Raw genomic sequence first — 16,922 nt, 5'->3', positions numbered from 1 at the left:
AGAATGACATTGTGATGTCGATACGTCCATTTTATTTAGAAACCAAATTTACAGACACTTCGGGGGGGGAAGTAGGAAAGCAAGCTCGGAGGCCAAAAGCGATAACAGAGCTCAAGAAAAACAATTCATCAGCGAACAGAGAAAGCAGAAACCGGAGGGCCAAGATAAAACCAGATGAGCCAGACGAATAGCCGTGAGAAGAGCGGAGCGAGCGGTAACGAATAGGATTCAGTCGTGATACATTTTGAAGATACAGCTTTTGATGACGCCCATGTATCTGTCCCACACAAGCTGGTGTCTGAGGAGCAGAAAACAAAAAGAAAGAGATCAGAATGTCAGTCAACGAGGTAGCGAGTCTTATGACAAACTGTAATTGTGAAATCTGGATGAAGAGGGTAAATGAGGCAATCTTTGTTCACTCAATGTAATGAGGGGGGTCGATCCTTCTTTCTATGAATATGTCTTTGTTGAGCATGTAGTGGCGCAGAGCTGTGTAAACCCTAAACTACATTCCTGAGTGTTTGCATGAGAAACAAGGTAACTACAGTTTAAGAAATCGGGGGCATGATAGGGAGGCACCCACTGGTAGAATTCAGACGTCAATATTTGAGAGGATTTTGAAAACACCGACTTTATGTTGGAGCAATGTTCACTGACTGCCAAGGTGTATGACCTTTTTCAGTTATTGGTTAATTATCCCCAAACTCTCTACAAAATCATGGCTGTATTTTTAGCTTATGTCGCCCCCTGGGGAGTTGATTACATTGGCAGGGTTGGTGCCATGTTCTGGCTGATACGTTTTCGCAGAATAAAAGCACATTGACTCACTTGAATGTGTCGAGTATGTGCGCAGAGTTTGTGTAGTGAGTGAGGTAGAGTCTCATATCCGCAGCTGTCCATCGGTCCGAACGGCACGGCTCAATAAACTGGAGGAGGAGAGGAGGGGAGGGGAGGGGAGGAGACGTTACATCACACCGTCTCAAAAGGCAGACTTTAAAGTTGGCCCGGGCCTCCGAAAACCTGGGCTGGATGGCCGGCCCTTGCTTACAACACATGTGAAACTACATTTTTGAAAACGCACAAACCTTCTCCACAAGATCAATGAAGAAATCTCTGACGTCTTTCGTGTTCGTTAACTTGGCCGCGATGTTGACAAGGCCTCTTGAAAGATTCTAGAAAAAAGATCAAATTATGTTTGAATGCTGTTTCTGGTTTTACTGTGGACGCTAATGAGCAATTATGTTATTATCCTTCTCACCTTGAAATTAGCCTCCATCTCATTAAAAGCTTTAGTCTTTCCTCTGAGAGCTGTACACACCAGACTGAAGAGAGACAACAGAGAAATGAGAAATAAAACCAGTTCATTTTTCAGCACTCAGCATAAACGATCTAGGTCGTTCGGTTTCAGTCACCTTTTGTGTTGATCCAGCAGATCTTTGTCTGCGATTAAAATCTTCAGTTCCTTCAGCTCCTGTAAAAACTCTTTATCCAGATCGACGTCCATGTCTTCCACCATGTTATCTACAAAGAAAATTCCAGTCAGGACACAGTTTAAATCAGCCCAATGGGTATTTTAACTTATTACTATTATCGTAAGTTACTACTCTATTTGCAGTTATTGAATTATTATGTCATTATTCTGATCCTGCTAATTCCAGTTAAACTTTTTCCCTTTCTCAATATGTAACTTACAAATTTGAAATTCCTCCTCAGTCTAATGTGGACCAGTTAAACCTGGAGGACCTCTGGTGGTCAGTGGGCCTCACTGACAGAGGCAATTCTGTAACTCTTCCTTTTTCAACATGCATGACCAACACAGAGAGCGTACCTGTTGTTCTCAAGTGAGACACTTTAAATTCTGTCACATAGCTTTAAAGGTTTACCTTCAATTTTAGTTCTTAATTTTATTACTGACATTTGATCACTCTGTAGCCCTCAAACTAAGACAACCCAATAAAGGTCAATTTAAATAATGTTTAAAAAATGGTCTACGTGCCACGCACATCGTAGGTTGGCAAAAATGGCCAAAAGAAACAACAGTTATCGCTCACCCACGGCCCCGACGGTCCAGTTGTTGATAAGCTGCCCACCGCAGAAAGCAAAATCCTGGAAAGTGAGGAACATCAGCTTTCTTTTCCCCGTCTCAAAGCGATTGTTGGCAAAGAAAACGATGGCGGCGTAATCCCTGAAACAAGCAGGAGAGGCATCATAGGAATGTAAAACAAGAATATCAGGTAGAACTTTGTGGATTTGGGTTAAAACTGAACATGAGCCTTGATGAGGTATTTTGTCAAAATCATGTAGTGATTCATCATAAAACTAGGAGCCTGCACTACAAAGCAACTTTAACATATTCAAGATTTGTTTTTGTTAAGTGGCCTCACTGAGCCTCACATCAGCCGTCCCACAGAACAGAGCTGGTTATTAACTGGCTCAGATAATCCTGGGTTTCTTAATATTATAAGAGAAGAAACACACTGATACCTGGAGATTAAGTCAGTTGCAGCTATATCCACAGGTTAGAAGTGCACCAAATGTTACCATGGTGTGTTACCAGTAAGAAGTGAATCAGCTTCATTGAAGACTGATGCTCAGCGTTTAACCGGAAGTTACCTCACTAACCACAAATCCTGCCTCGTAGTGCAGGCGCCAGATCTGAAGCAATACCAATATTTAGGAAAGCGAACCTGAGGCAAGTCTTGTGCTCTGTTCTTCTCACTCATTACCTTGAAAGCTTGTCAGAGAGAAGAAAATGCTGACGTATGTTCTCCACCAGGCGCCCCTTCAGCTCTTCCACTACTTTGAAAACACGTTTGAAGTTGTCAAACTGAAAGAAAAAATTTAAAATCGGCTCATTTCACATTCACAGAAAGCAATTCTAGAACAACTCCAACGAGGTGAGTTGTAGACCAGAACTATGACTTAATCAATGTTTCGGGTATGAAATGAATCGACATAGCTGCAATATTGAGCACTGCCAATCTTTAAACCTGATAAAAAGAGAACTGAGAATGTATTTACCTGTCGTCTGCAGCTCTTCAGTGTCACACCTGTCTTGGCACTGACGTCGTCTAAGTCTTTTTTGGTTCCTTTAGAGAGTTTCTTTCCCAGGACCTCACGGACAAACACGTCATCAAAAGCATAGTATCTAAAAAAAGAAACACAAGGGAACGTTAAAATCTGTAGGAATATGCTCTTATCTGCAATGTAAGGAAACAAATATAATGCAGTCACATATCACATGATTAATGAGAGGACCGTTACTGCACCTCTCTATGAGGATGGCCTGTCGATGCGGAGGGATCTGGAACAGGAGCTGATTGGCTAGTTTGGTTGGACTGTGCAGCAGACGCTCGCACATCTGGAAAGTCCTGTACTGGTCCATGGTGTCGCTCATCAGAACATCTGCGCTCGCCTCACACTCCTCCAGCACTCCTCCCTCCATCCGTACCTTGACTGCATCGTTCACTGTTGGAAAAAATATTATATTTAATAACTTGAACTATTGTAGCTACTGGTGTTGGATGAATATTATGATGGCATAAATTACGACTGCACCTTCACTTTTTACATTTGCTGCTACTAATGTGAAGGATGTAGAATGGGAAGGAGGTAGATGCTGCAGTTGCATTATTTGCTTACCAATTTGTTTCCTCCATTAAGGAGTTAATTTTTTACTGTTATCCCTGTCTGTTCCCTCTGTTTGTCTGTTCCCTTAGTTTGTCTGTCTGTCAGCGGGATTAATCAAAAACTACCAAAATAATTTCAATGAAACTGGACGAGTGGGACATGACCTGAGAAAGAACCCATTCAATGTTGGAGCAGATCCGGTTGGCGGGATAGGGCATGAGGCTTTAGGGAGAAATGTGCTCTCCGAGAAGACTTTTACTTTCCTAAATTTGATGCATTAAATTACTGGTTACTTACATTCTGCTTTTGAATCCCTTATATGCTACCACCAGTTCAAAGTATGATGTCCAATCAGATTGACTCATTCTAACCGTTTTTAGAGGCCTGAAGTGATGAAACTTCAGGCCTCATGTGTGGCAGCATCATTGCTTCTTTATTTCCTATCCTGTTTATTATCTTGGATTGCTCAGAATATCATAGAAAACCGGCTCAAGTTCAACACCAACACACCAGAGACTCTCTTATGTACAATACTTGAATATCCACACTCATATTTATCAATAATTGATTGCATTGTCTTTATCCTGTAGTTTGAGATTCTATTGTTTTTATTTCACTGTATATATTTACTGCTTCCGCTTAAGTTTTTAGATCCTGGTGTTCTAGGTCATTTCTATTTACTGGGACTCAATACTAGGTTTCTTTCCCTCCCTACCACAACATTCTTGAATCTTGAACAGCACTCAGTACAAGTACTTGCATATTCAGCATTGCCTTCACACCCCCCGTGAAGCACGTTGTGACCCTACAGGTCCAAGCTGAGACCCCTACCTGTGTGTCCATCCAACCAGAGCTGATAGACCTCCTCGTCCATGATGGTGGTGTTACCCACGAACACATCCAGCTCCACTGCCATCTGCGAGGACACCGAGAAAGAAGAGAGGTCAGGTGGTGATTCACATGAAGTGTTTTAGCTCAGGCAGCCATCAACAATCAGCTGACACTCACACAAACACCATACTGATATATTACCTTGTCCAGAGCGTCGTCCTAACTAGAGTTGAAACTAACACCACGGGGTTTATCGTTTAATTCTATTAGCTCGGTTTAAATTGGCTCTCCATGACTTTGTAAGGAGCTAACTTCCTCCACAGAAAATTAGCCTGCTGCGCTAGCTGCAGAGCAACGTGACCGGCACAGGCTGAAGAGAAAACCACACAATAACACGGCCAGTCAGGAACAAATGCACATGGCGGTGTGAAGAGGAGAGAACTCGGGTCTTTGAGGTTCCAATTCAAAACACGAACACGCGGCTACACGCTGTTGTCATTGTAGCATCGAGTCTCCGCAGTGTCAACAGGAGGCGTCCAGCAGCTACTTCCTGTTTGGTGACGTCACAGCCCTCGACGCAGCACATTTACGCAAATACTGTAGTACTAATACTTCTCTGTTCTCAGCTGACTTTTACTTCATTAGAATCCAAAGATAAATATAAACGAGAAGGTTTTGCATGCATTTTCAGAATTATATAAAATGAAATGTGTCCCATACTATGATTCTTTTAAGGCGTCAGAAGCCAAGAGTGGAAACTACTGGGTTATTCTCTAACAATAGGTTTTTAAAGCATATTAAATCATCCAGTATCTAAAATCCAAATATATAGAAAAATGTCAGTTTTAAGTAAGACTGTCAAATATATGTAGTAAAGTAGAAAATACAATGATTTTCTCTGAAATGTGAATCAAAAAAAGCATAGAATGACACAGACACACACACAAACAAAATAATGTGTCCATCTTCTTCCTGTGCTTAGTTTCTGATGGGAATGAGCATGTAATCCAATCCTGAGGTTTAATTCAGCGGCGGTGTGGCCTAAGATGTTGATCGATCGTTTGGCCTAGTGGGTAGAGTGGTCGTTATCCAGCAAGAAGATTGGGTTCAATCCCCACTCTTCCCCATCTGCATGCTGAAGTGTCCTTGGCAAGATTCTCAACCCCTAAATTTGGCAGAACTTCAACCACAATATTGCAAAATATCTTAAACTATGTACATTAAATAACAAAATAAAGAAAAATTTAAATTGAAAAAACTAATTAAGTAAAACTAAATTGAAATTAAATGAATCCTGTGCAGTCCGCTTCTGCACAGGATGTGCCAATACTGCTCTTACATAACCTCTTGATCACACAAAAAATCACTGTGATTATGTCATTGTACTATTCATTTATTTATTTTGTTTGTTATTTTTCCATAATCTGTGTACCAACAATATCACCTTAGAATTAAATTATTCCATATTTGATATTTTAGATAATGACTTTGTTTATCGTCCTCTGGGCTGCAATGAACTTATGTTATAGTATTTTTTAATTGTTATGTTTCTTAATGTTTAACAAAAGGCTATCATGAGTTTTATATTCGAATGTCATAAACTATTGCTTATCATCAGCAGTGAATGGCATAATCAAAAGTTAAACAATCGATGAACAGCATCTGACATACATTAGGGTAAGGCCATGAATAAAGAATACTTTATATTGCTATTCATTATTCATAATCTATAGATGTTATGTTGTTATTGTCTAGTTAGTTTGATTTGTTGATGTTTACTTTCATTTATTTCGATTGTATCCCCCCCCCCCCCCCCCCCCCCCCCCCGCACACACACACACACACACACACACCCCACACCCTTAAACCAAACCTGGTGCTTTACACAAAGTTTGTTGTATATAATGTCTATCTATGTATAGCTTTAAAAGAGTACACAATTGGGACCTATCGATTTACAACAGACCCAAATCCTGTCAGTAAGTTCAAAGTAAGTGAGGAATCACCAGCCACACAAAAATCAAATAACAATAGGTGATTATCTAAGGACTCAAGTTACACCGGCACATTTGACTGGACTCTATTGTTGATCTCTGGCCTTTCATTTGAGCAGTTACACTGTGTCTCTGTCAGATCAGAGATAGGCTCCTCTGTGCGAGCACCAGGCCCCTCCAGCATACATGTGCTTTGCCTGCGTTTACACAATCTGCTCTCCTTTCCTCTGGCGATTAATCTGAATAAATCCCTAGTAAATCCCCCTGCGCACCCTCCCTTTCTGTGCTTCTGCATGTGTCCTTCAAAACCTAAAACATGGGAGAAAACGACCTCGTCAACATGTCTTTTTGTCGGATCCCTCGCCGCACATCCACGTCTATAACCTCACATGACACCCTGATTCCAGCCCCGGCTCCCCCCTTGCGCGGTTAACACCCTGCATTGTTGTGGCCTCAGTGAAACAATGGAGGTGGGACAGAGGGCGGAAGGATGTGGCTGAATGCCTCAGCATAAACCCGTGGAAAAAAAAAGAAAAAAGGCTGCAGTCACACTTTCCGCCAGTGGTGTTTGAAAAGAAGGCAGCTCATCCAGGAGTCACTCATGGAATGTTGAAGCCTACTGTATCCCACAACTTTCTGATCAAAGAAAGACATACAGGATGGTTATTTGTATGCAAACATGTGGGGTCAGAGAACCAATATTAGTATTATAGTATTTGAGGATGAGAAAACTTCATAGGAAGTAGGCCTTTCCTATTTCCTATGCTTCCCCCTTTGTGCTTTTACTGTATGATGGGTAGATCCATGTTTTGAATCCAAATGGGGATGGCACAAGTTCTTCACTGGAGGAACACAGAGAAGATCTTCAAATCCTTTAGAATAAAGCCGCGGGGAAAAGGGTTCCAGTCACACTTTCCACCAGTGTGCTTTTAATAGAAGGCAGCACATCCAGGAGTCACTACTGTATCACTATAGCCAACCGGATCCCACACATTTCTATACACAGAGGATGCTTGTGTATCTCATATTTACAAAGAACTGGTTATATTTGAAGGATGGGAGCACCTCAGAGGAAGTGGCTTCAATTTGCCCTTTCCTGCTCATTTCCTTTATAAACTGAGTGTATCCGTGTTGTTGTGATATATTTGTATATTTGGGGTAAATATGTGTTTTTAGATCCATATGGGGGCGCGCAAGCTCCTAACTGAGGGCGCACATGGAGCAGATCTCCATCCTCAAATCTTTGTGTTTCCACAGTGTGACTCAGATGGATGGAGTCAGTTCAGCCTGATCGCAGAGCTGTCACAACAATTTGCGTCTTTTCACCGCCATGCCATCAGTTGGGTGTGTGGAAGAGCCACTGGAAACCTCAGAGGAAACCACAAATATCTCTGATGCTGTCAGCGAAACGCGTCAAGGCAGGGATCTTCGTGAAAACTGCAGTTTCCGGTAAGATCAAACAAAATAAAAGCTAAAGTGTTGCTGAATATGACCAAACCGCATCATATAATCGATACAAATAGAAGCTAAGATCAATTATTTATCTGTTTTTCACTTAAACACGTTCTCAATATAAATTTTACAGCACGTCCTCCGTTTTAATGTTAAACTCTAATAAGCCGGTTCTTTTATTGTGAAGGCCATATAAATAGATATCCGGTCCTTTCGCAGCTTGACTTGGAATCAGAGCCGTGAAAGTGTTGGAGTCGGACATTGTTGTGGTAACAGTCCAGCCCCAGAGGATGAGCAGTGGCGGTGCGTCTATTTTGGAGGGCTGCGTTGGATTATGATTTGTTTTGTTTATTTTGATTTGAAACAATGGCACGTTCGGAACAACAACACGATTAGGAAGGGACGAAGGGGAGAAGCTGCTGCACCACACGGACTCGTCCCTGTAGCCACCGGGGGAGTGTGTTCATTCAGCCGAGGAGCAGAGCGCAGCGCAGCCGGATGAGGCAATGCCAGCGACGTAAAAAAAACACACACAACATCTGCAGGGTGTGTGTCCGAGGCAGCTGGATTAAGCCTCCGTGGATCGACGGGGGCCTTTGTAGCACGACAAACCCCCCACAAGGCGACTGGATCCTGCTCGAGGAGGTAAAACGAGGACAGTAGTATTCCTGGAGGCCTGCTGGAGAACGCAGCCTGCTGCTGAGAGGATGACAGATTGACATTAATGAGGGTTCGTGGTGCGTTTTCATCCGCGACCTCGTTAAGAGCAGACACTGGCTTCTGCGTAAGAACAGCACAGAGGCAGCGGTTTAGGGAAGAGAAGCATCTAAATAGAGAAATCACATGTTTCTGCCTGCATTTGGCCTCCGGTGCTGTGAGAGATCGCGTATAGGCTACATGCCATCCACCAAACACCGCCTGGAGATGAAGAGGAGGATGTGGTGATGAAGACTGAGCAGTGAGGCCTCGCCATCTCATCGCTTTTTATAGATTCTCAGGTACCATCTGTAGGTGTAGGCTTTTTTATTCATAGAAAATGGGCAGCGAGGGTGAGATAATAAACAGAGAGCTGTCAAAGATGTCTGACGAGGATTTGCTGGCTTGCTCCAAAGAGGAGCTGGTGAGCCGGCTGCGTAAAGAGGAGTCCGAGAAAATCTCTGCGCTCATCCAGCGAGGCCGGCTGATCAAGGAGGTAAATAAACAGCTGCAGGGACACCTCCTGGAGATCAGGGAACTTAAAACCATCAACCAGCGGCTGCAGGAGGAGAACGTGGAGCTGCGGGACCTGTGCTGCTTCCTGGACGACGACCGGCTCAAGGTGAAGAAGCTGGCCCGGGAGTGGCAGCTGTTCGGGCACCACGCCGCCAAGGTGATGCGGGAGGACCTGGGCGGTTACTTGAAAAAGCTCGCCGACCTGGAGCGCATGCAGGACGGCCTGGTGAAGGAGAACCTGGACCTGAAGGAGCTGTGCCTGGTGCTGGAGGAGGAGTGCGTCAGCCGGAGCGACTCCAGCCCCGGCGGCTCCACCGAGCTCAACCTGCCCTGCATGGTGGCCCGGGACCTGGGGGACGGGAGCTCGAGCACGGGCAGCGTGGGGAGCCCGGACCAGCTTCACCTAGTGTGCTCACCGGATGACTGACGACGGATGTGTCACACAGACAGAAGCTCTGCCAGACAATACAAAGTAAATTGGTGCAAAAAGCATGAGGGCCTCCTGGATGCTGCAGAAAAGTGATATGTGTGCCACTGGACAAAGATTCTAGGCTAGAGACATTTTTAGGACTTTACAAAGACATTTAATAGATGTTTGCAAGATGATAATGTATCAACATTTTACAGTGTTTTTCTAAAGACATGTCTGTTTTGGTGGCGGTGGGAATTCCCTTTTCAGTCGTCTGTTGTTGGAAGAAAAAAGAAATGGGACCAAAAAAGTGGGTCACAAATATAAATTTATCTCATGCACTGGACTAGCCTACACTGGTAGAAGCCTTTTTTCTATTGCACTGGACAGCGTTACCATGGATCTTTCAATCAAAGATTCATTTCAATCCAGTTTTGAGCCATATTTAGTCCTAATTCCAATAGCACTGACATTGATGCGTTGTGACAAAGAAAAAAAGAAAACTATTTGATATTTGCTTTTTGCTAGATGCCCAATAATGTGTAATATTTGATGCACTCTCTTCTTCAGGACAGGATTGGAGTGCCATATGTGCATGATGATTGTGACACATTGTACAGGCCTGTGAAGCAGTCTGATGTTGAAGGCCCTTCAGGTTTACTGCAGGCGGGGCCGCTGCTGGTAATGTAACGTGCTAGAGAGCCAGCACACTTGTTAAGACACGATAATATCCTTGGACCTTCGCTCAGAGCCGAACCGAGTAAGTGCTGACACTTTTATAAAAATCCAACCGGAAACTCTTTTTATCAAACTGGAAGGTCTACAAGTTTGAATGATTTCTATTCTCTTCTCTTCAAGCCCAGCTCTTTAAAGTCACTTGTAGGACATGTTTTTACTACCTTGTTGTTGTTGATGTTTTAATTAGCATATCACAGTTTGTTTAAGTTTTGCATTAGACTGATTTCTCCTCTGTATCTCATGCTTTGTATTTACCCTGTATCATTATATAGGGATCTTAACTTTCCTAACTTTGAGCAATTCTTTATCTTGATTTATCTGTATGAACTAGCATTACTAACCGATCTCAGTTTCAATCATAGCTACTGCACATGGATTAGAAAAAGGTTTTATTTTGTCGTTAGCTGTTTTTATTGGTGGGCTATGCTCGTACTCGTAGTGCATTGGAGAGCTTTAAATACAGTTGGTATGACACTCTGTGCTGTTCTGGCCTTTTTCTTTGCGTGCTTGACTTTGCCGAAACAAGCGTTGAAATTCATATGACACAGAGCGAAGGATTGATTTTTCTGCACTTGTTGTTCTGACCTTCATGTCTGAACCATCTATGCGTGATTGATGCTCCCTTTATGTCACACAGACTGACTTTATGGATGTTCATCAGTTTTATTTTTAGTCTGTGGAGCTGAAGAAGGCAGTAATGCTTTTACCCACTTAGTGATGCACAGACGGCCTGTGACAGCAGCATACACAGATTTCCCCCCCCCCCGCCCCGCTCACATGATCTCTAGCTCTCAATCCAACTCCTGCCATCTCACTCTCTAACCCCCTTTTAGCTGAGTGATCCGTTGCCCTCAGAACCATGTATGTTTCAGCAAGAGATCAGCTTCATTTTTGGGAAAAACTGTGAATTCAGTGCTCACAGTTGATGGGCACATAGAATAATCAGAGCGTTTGGTGGCTGCAATGCTTACAAACGCTCGGATTCAGTAAAGAGGCCACAGTTTGTCAATAGTCACAAAATATAAGCCAAATATAATTTCTCAGAGTTAAAGCCAAATGTTTTGACTTTAACATGTCTTGTTTTTTCTGTTTTCATTAATTGATGATTTCAATTTCAATCAATGCTTGATTACATGCATGAAACAATCAGTTATAAAAGCAAATGGGTTAATTGATGCATTACATATCTACATTATTCATATTCCAGTTTGGTTTCATCGGTTGTTTCAGTGATCACTGGTCACTGATCCGTTCTGAATCGAATTAATTATGTTGCATTTCAGCCGTCTCACCCTGTGGTTTGAGGTTTTTTTTATTTCATATCATGACAATCTCACACAGCTATGAACACTTGTTTTTTATTTATTTTCTGTAAAGTAGTAGCTTTGACAAAACATAAAAAGTAAGGCACTGCCCATCCAGTAAGCTACCAGAGAAAACAGGACCAAAAAATATATATTACACTCTCAAAAATAAATACATGATTATGAAAATCTGTATTAACTCCTATGGCCCAGCCTTAGTGGTCAATAGTTTGCATAGACTATCTTAGCATTCTTAAAAAGGTTCATATAAAAATAAGACCCATTTATTTGTCAGTACTCTATTTTCCTTAGAGGACATTAATAAAGTGTTACACAACATGACGTAACCATGTCACAAATCATTAAATGCAACATTATACATGCGTATAATTAGTTTATATGGATATTAGTTTAATATATTATTTTATGGTGTTATCACAGTTATTAATAGAAGGCCTTTACAAACCTTATGTGAATATATATATTGTATGCAATTCTTTCATCATAAAAAACTCTTTCAAACATAGTCATTCTATAGTTCTAAAAGTTAGAAATATAAAGTCTGTATATTTATATCAAATCTAAAGCAGAGTGTAACATTCATCTCCTGATAATGCCGCTACATTGCATGTTATTTAAGTACAGAATCAACTTTCTAAAGAGATGAGATGAAGCAGATGTACTAAGTTCATTTTGAAATGGTTATCATAATCATCATTTTCATTGGTGTCCGGTTTCCCAGAGATCCTTTTTTTGTGACACACACACACACAAACATTAGTGTTTCATCAGGATCATGGTGTTGCCAATCACAGTGTGATGATGGTCGGCGAGTGCAGGGAGTGATCCGATTGGTCGCCGCTGCTGCTGCTGCGACGATGAGCTACCCCACAGGTCTGCGGGGCATGAGAGGGACGGACATTTCCTTGAAGTGATGCAGCATGGGATGTGGTGGAGGCGTTGGGGTCTATGGAGGCAGAGGGATAGGTGAAGACCATAGCTGCTGTGAATGGTGTAAGTGAGGGAGTAGATGTGAGAACCGGGGTGTGGAGGGATTCAGATTCAGTGACAAAAGCAGAGGCAGAGGATGTGGCAGGCCTGGTCGGGATGGTTATCTTTGGTTTGGGTCTCTCCGTCTTCATTGAAAATTGAGATACAGGTGTGCTGAAGTCTTTTGGCTCTATTTTGATGCCCAACAAAGAGGAAACTGATGGACCCGGCTCGGAATCGGAATCGGAGGACTCTATTTTACAGATGGGACGGTGAGCTTCTAGAACCAGCTCAAGCTTTTCTTTCTGCTTTTCTAATTCAGCAATTTCCTTCTGTAACACGGACTTTTCATCTTCCAGCTGGTCAGTCTCCTGCAGCAGAGAAAACAGGGAAAGACAGACACGTTAAAATGTGTACTCATGCCTTACAGAGACCAATAACTTCTCTCTCAGGTTTTAATGTTACGACATTTTGTACAATGTTCACTCACACTTTGCAGCGTGTCCGTGAGCTCCCGTCGGCGATTGCGACATTTTGCCGCAGCCTGTTTATTCCGCTCCCTTCTTATTCTGCGTCTCTCCACCTCTTCCTGGGATAACTTTGATGAGAAAGAAAGAAATACATTGAGTAGGTATTCTGACACAGGGAAATGAAAGATAAACTCAAGGCTCCATATAGTGTTTTAAGTGTAGATTCTGTAGCTGAAACTAAGAATATCAAATGTACAGTGATACGTGCTGAGAGTCCACCCTGCCAGCCACATGACAAAGGAGAAATACTACCACCATGTGTGTGCTGTGAGTCACCACAGTCATGGCGGCTGAAAGGTTTTGAAATGTCTGAGCCTTTGTGCCCATGTAACACCCTGACTCTGACTTCATCCAGTGGCCTACTGAATAATTACAGCTCATCCCATATTTCCCGCCCTTCTGAGATGATGAGTCACCATCACACTTCAGCTATGACTCGGCTGTGAGTCACCGAAAATGACTTGCCCCTGTGAGTCACGTGACCGTCCACTTCCTGTACCATGAAATTACCTCTCCAGAAACACGATGGCAAGAGGGATGTGTACCAACGTGTGTCTGATGAAACCCAAAAATTATATTTCTACAGGTGTTGTATTGGGCCCTGATTTAACTACCCTGTAAACCTACTCTGACACATTACACTGCTCTGCTAACACACAGCAGAACGTTGCAAACAGTGCGTCACAGGTGATAATTTTACTGAGTCAATATCGACTCAAAGTAAACACAGAAAAAGAACACAAACAAAGTGCATTCCCCCCTGGATTCAAAATGAGTAATTTAAATGAGGTATTAAATAACAATTATCTTCTTATTCCAAAAGCTATTAATCTAATGTACAAGTCTATACAAAATGTAATACTAGTGTCACAAGGCATGACCAAGATATTACACACCACTTACACAGAAATGACTGAGCTTCTCTCCACACCTTGATATCTGTGCCCCCCTCAAGTGAAAGCGCCCTTTCGTATTCTGTCATTGACAACAATGATTTAAACAGAAGAAACAAAAACCCCTCATCACCTGTTGCTCTTCAGAATGTGTCATTGGTTTCTCATATTACTCATTAAGTTTCAGTCTATATTATATCACTACTTTCTCACATGTTCATCGTTCCTGCGCCTCGTCGAACCCATGGGGCTGGCAGCAGCTCTGATCACGCCCGGCCTGAATTGGTGGGACAGGGAATGTAGTGGACCCAGGGGCCGTGCCCCCGACAGGGATGGGTAAGGGGGCACTGGTGATCTTGAAGGGCCCGGTGGATGCATGAGGGCGGGCTGGACCAGCCACTGGAGGTCCTGACTGGTTGTGATGGCATTGAGGCTTGGGACGAACTGACCGCTGCCTGCCATGACATACTTCTGGGAAAAAAGCACAGATCAAACGTTATGAAGATGAATGATGAAGATGATCATTATAATGTTCATATATTATAATATATATATATATATATATATATATATATATATATCACAGTATATATATATATATATATATATGAGTTAAACTTGTTATTACACAAAAACAGTATATTGTCATGTTAATTTGATCAAAACATTTGAATTGTTGCTTAAATAATTTCAAAATTTGGGATTAGTAAAGTTCAACTATCTATCAACTACACACACCACACAGAAGTGGCCAGTGGTAACAGTATTACATTGTTTACTGTGATATTCTAACTTAAAGTTCACATATTTTTAGAAAGTTGAACAGTTTTCATTCATGACATGTTCATGTGAAGTGTCTCCTGGCTGGATGGAGGTACCTGCTCCTGTGTGGTGGACGTGCTGCTGCCTCCCGGGGATCCAGTGTTGGACTCTGAGCCTGTGTACGGCGGGTTGCCTCGTCCCTCGTTCCCGAAGTTTCGATACATCCTCTCAGTTAGATCCTCTCCGGTGAAATGAGGCTCAAATCGGTCCTGGCTGTGGATGTTCGACCCTTCAAGCCTCACACCAAAAAAAACTACTTTCGAGTTGAGTCTCGTGTGTCAATTCAAACTCCGGGCAAGCCCACCTTCTTGCGGTAAATCGGTAGAGTCCAAACAGCTTCGTCCTCACGGGGGACAAGGAAGAAGAAATGTCCTCGCCCTCCTTTCCAATCGTGCGTAAAACTCCTCAAATCCCTCTCAGGACTTCTCCTGCTCGTGAGTCACGCGTCTTGAAGACAAAGTCTGGAGACGATCGCGAAGTTGTAAACTCTTAAAGCGGGACCGTAGTTTTGCCACGCCCCCCTGCCATTACTGGAAATAGTGCTGTCTGGAATCTCTCACGAATATGACCACGTGCCGCGTGACGTCGTTGACCATATTTGGTGAGAGTTTCCTCCTGAGAGTAACACAAGGGATTCCTCGCACAGCCTCACCTCATGGCCCCACACTGGTTTGTAGTTCTGTTTTCACCCGTGGAAATATGACTGCTGCGTCCTACCCCAATGGAAGTGATGTCACGTATGATATATTGTGTTTACACTAAATTTTGCAGTTCGAAAACAATACTTTCATTATTGTTATAATTCCAACCAGCTAATAGGAAGTGGATCACACTACATCATGTTTCTTACTGTTGAAAATGACACATTATGAATTAAAAAATGTTTTTATGAATATTAGTTTCTTTATGGTTTCAAATAGACACTTTTTCCAGTCCTTATTGGGGATTGTCAACATTTTTATTTATTAATTAAACATCATTTAACTTCAATATGTCACTCAGTAAAGTCATGTGCTGCTGCCAAAATCAATTTACTATCTTTAAATGTACACTGTTAAATATTGTAGGAGAATTAAATGAAGTCAACTAATCTTTTATAAGGAAATTAATGAACTATTTATTACTTTTAAGTTCAGTCAACTTACAATTGGTCATTTTCATATTGATGTTGGATCTTATCTTGCTATAATGAAAACATGTATATTGTACTGTTTATTATATAGTAAACTTCTAATAGCCATATTAATGGGAAATTAGTGAAAGTGATATAGTTAAATATTATATAACATTAAGATGACTATATTTAAGAAAAAAATTATCCAATACCCTTTTAACATAAAACTACTATTTCATTCATTATAGCTGTAAAGTCTGATGACTATTAAATATATTATTATTTGAAAAACAGAAGGGACATAAAAATGTTAATTGAATACTCATATGTCTTCAATATGAATCACTTCCAAGGTTGTATGAAGTTTACACTGCAGTTACCCAATGGATCATAAAGTTTAGCCAAAGTTGGGTGCATGTGCCTAATTGTGTTTAGGGTTTTGGCAGCCACTCTCACTTTGCAAACCACATCAATATGCATGCATGCCTGTGGAGATGAGTCAGGCAATTTCCACCAAGTGGCTCATTTAATTCTCCATCCGTTCCAACGACTGTTTTTTACTTGCAAGCACGATATAGCTCCTAGTAAAGATTCAAAAAACTGCATGCCGTAGATTTGGCGAGCTTAGTCCGTCGACGGCTGCTGACCTTGCAGTCCCTGGGGACACAGTTCCCGGCAAAGGCTGGTTTCTCCTGGCTGCTGACTGTTGCACCAACGTCTCATGTTACTGTGAATGCTACTCCGGGGAATATGGATTGTCATTAAGCCCCAAGTTAATTGAAAAGTCAACCCAAGAAAGTCTCCATTTGGGAGTTAAATGTGATAAAACCCCTAAAGATCAATGAACTATTTGAAATGCTGTACTTTGGGTTACTGGGTAATCTATGAATGAAAATAGACACAGTGAACGAAAACCGAAACTGTCAAGGAGTATGTCACTTTACAAAGGCTATACCTGCTGCTCCTTGAGCCATTGAAGTAATGGGTCTCAAATATCACACCC

The 16,922-nt window shown here is 42.0% G+C and overlaps 3 protein-coding genes across 4 annotated transcripts; 1 reads left to right on the top strand and 2 right to left on the bottom strand.

Moving 5' to 3' along the window:
• Positions 1-4: 4 nt before the first annotated feature.
• On the bottom strand, positions 5-5,022 carry fibpa (fibroblast growth factor (acidic) intracellular binding protein a). Its single transcript, XM_053429129.1, has 11 exons — positions 4,663-5,022; positions 4,462-4,546; positions 3,270-3,468; positions 3,022-3,148; positions 2,727-2,827; positions 2,052-2,185; positions 1,413-1,521; positions 1,259-1,322; positions 1,086-1,172; positions 829-926; positions 5-298 (listed from the first exon to the last, which is right to left on the bottom strand). The coding sequence occupies exons 2-11, from the start codon at positions 4,544-4,546 to the stop codon at positions 229-231; spliced, it is 1,074 nt and encodes a 357-aa protein (XP_053285104.1). The 5' UTR covers positions 4,663-5,022; the 3' UTR covers positions 5-228.
• Positions 5,023-8,138: 3,116 nt separating this feature from the next.
• Positions 8,139-11,557, top strand: ccdc85b (coiled-coil domain containing 85B). The gene has a single exon (XM_053429247.1). It carries the CDS (start codon positions 8,944-8,946, stop codon positions 9,544-9,546), a length of 603 nt encoding a protein of 200 aa, XP_053285222.1. The 5' UTR covers positions 8,139-8,943; the 3' UTR covers positions 9,547-11,557.
• Positions 11,558-11,608: 51 nt separating this feature from the next.
• fosl1a (FOS like 1, AP-1 transcription factor subunit a) lies at positions 11,609-15,338 on the bottom strand. Of its 2 annotated transcripts, none has more exons than XM_053429246.1 (4): positions 14,862-15,338; positions 14,197-14,451; positions 13,051-13,158; positions 11,609-12,931 (listed from the first exon to the last, which is right to left on the bottom strand). In XM_053429246.1, the coding sequence occupies exons 1-4, from the start codon at positions 14,967-14,969 to the stop codon at positions 12,380-12,382; spliced, it is 1,023 nt and encodes a 340-aa protein (XP_053285221.1). In that variant the 5' UTR covers positions 14,970-15,338; the 3' UTR covers positions 11,609-12,379. The 2 variants fall into 2 exon arrangements, with proteins under 2 accessions (XP_053285221.1, XP_053285220.1); XM_053429245.1 differs by having other exon boundaries at positions 14,197-14,454; positions 14,862-15,336.
• Between the last annotated feature and the right edge of the window lie 1,584 nt (positions 15,339-16,922).

Source organism: Pleuronectes platessa, chromosome 8, assembly GCF_947347685.1.
Source record: "Pleuronectes platessa chromosome 8, fPlePla1.1, whole genome shotgun sequence".
NCBI lineage: Eukaryota > Metazoa > Chordata > Actinopteri > Pleuronectiformes > Pleuronectidae > Pleuronectes > Pleuronectes platessa.
This window is presented reverse-complemented; position numbering and strand designations above follow the sequence as displayed.

Bases quoted from the DNA above. Each gene is read 5' to 3' on its own strand.
- fibpa (XM_053429129.1), bottom strand. From the start codon at position 4,546: ATGGCAGTGGAGCTGGATGTGTTCGTGGGTAACACCACCATCATGGAC. The intron at 1,323-1,412 runs GTGACTGAAACC...GTCTCTCTTCAG, and splicing joins CTGCTGGATCAACACAAAAG to TCTGGTGTGTACAGCTCTCA. The intron at 1,173-1,258 runs GTGAGAAGGATA...TCTTTTTTCTAG, and splicing joins AGATGGAGGCTAATTTCAAG to AATCTTTCAAGAGGCCTTGT.
- ccdc85b (XM_053429247.1), top strand. From the start codon at position 8,944: ATGGGCAGCGAGGGTGAGATAATAAACAGAGAGCTGTCAAAGATGTCT.
- fosl1a (XM_053429245.1), bottom strand. From the start codon at position 14,969: ATGTATCGAAACTTCGGGAACGAGGGACGAGGCAACCCGCCGTACACA. The intron at 14,455-14,861 runs GTACCTCCATCC...CTTTTTTCCCAG, and splicing joins CGTCCACCACACAGGAGCAG to AAGTATGTCATGGCAGGCAG. The intron at 13,159-14,196 runs GTGAGAAAGTAG...TTCTCATCAAAG, and splicing joins GGCGCAGGAACGATGAACAT to TTATCCCAGGAAGAGGTGGA.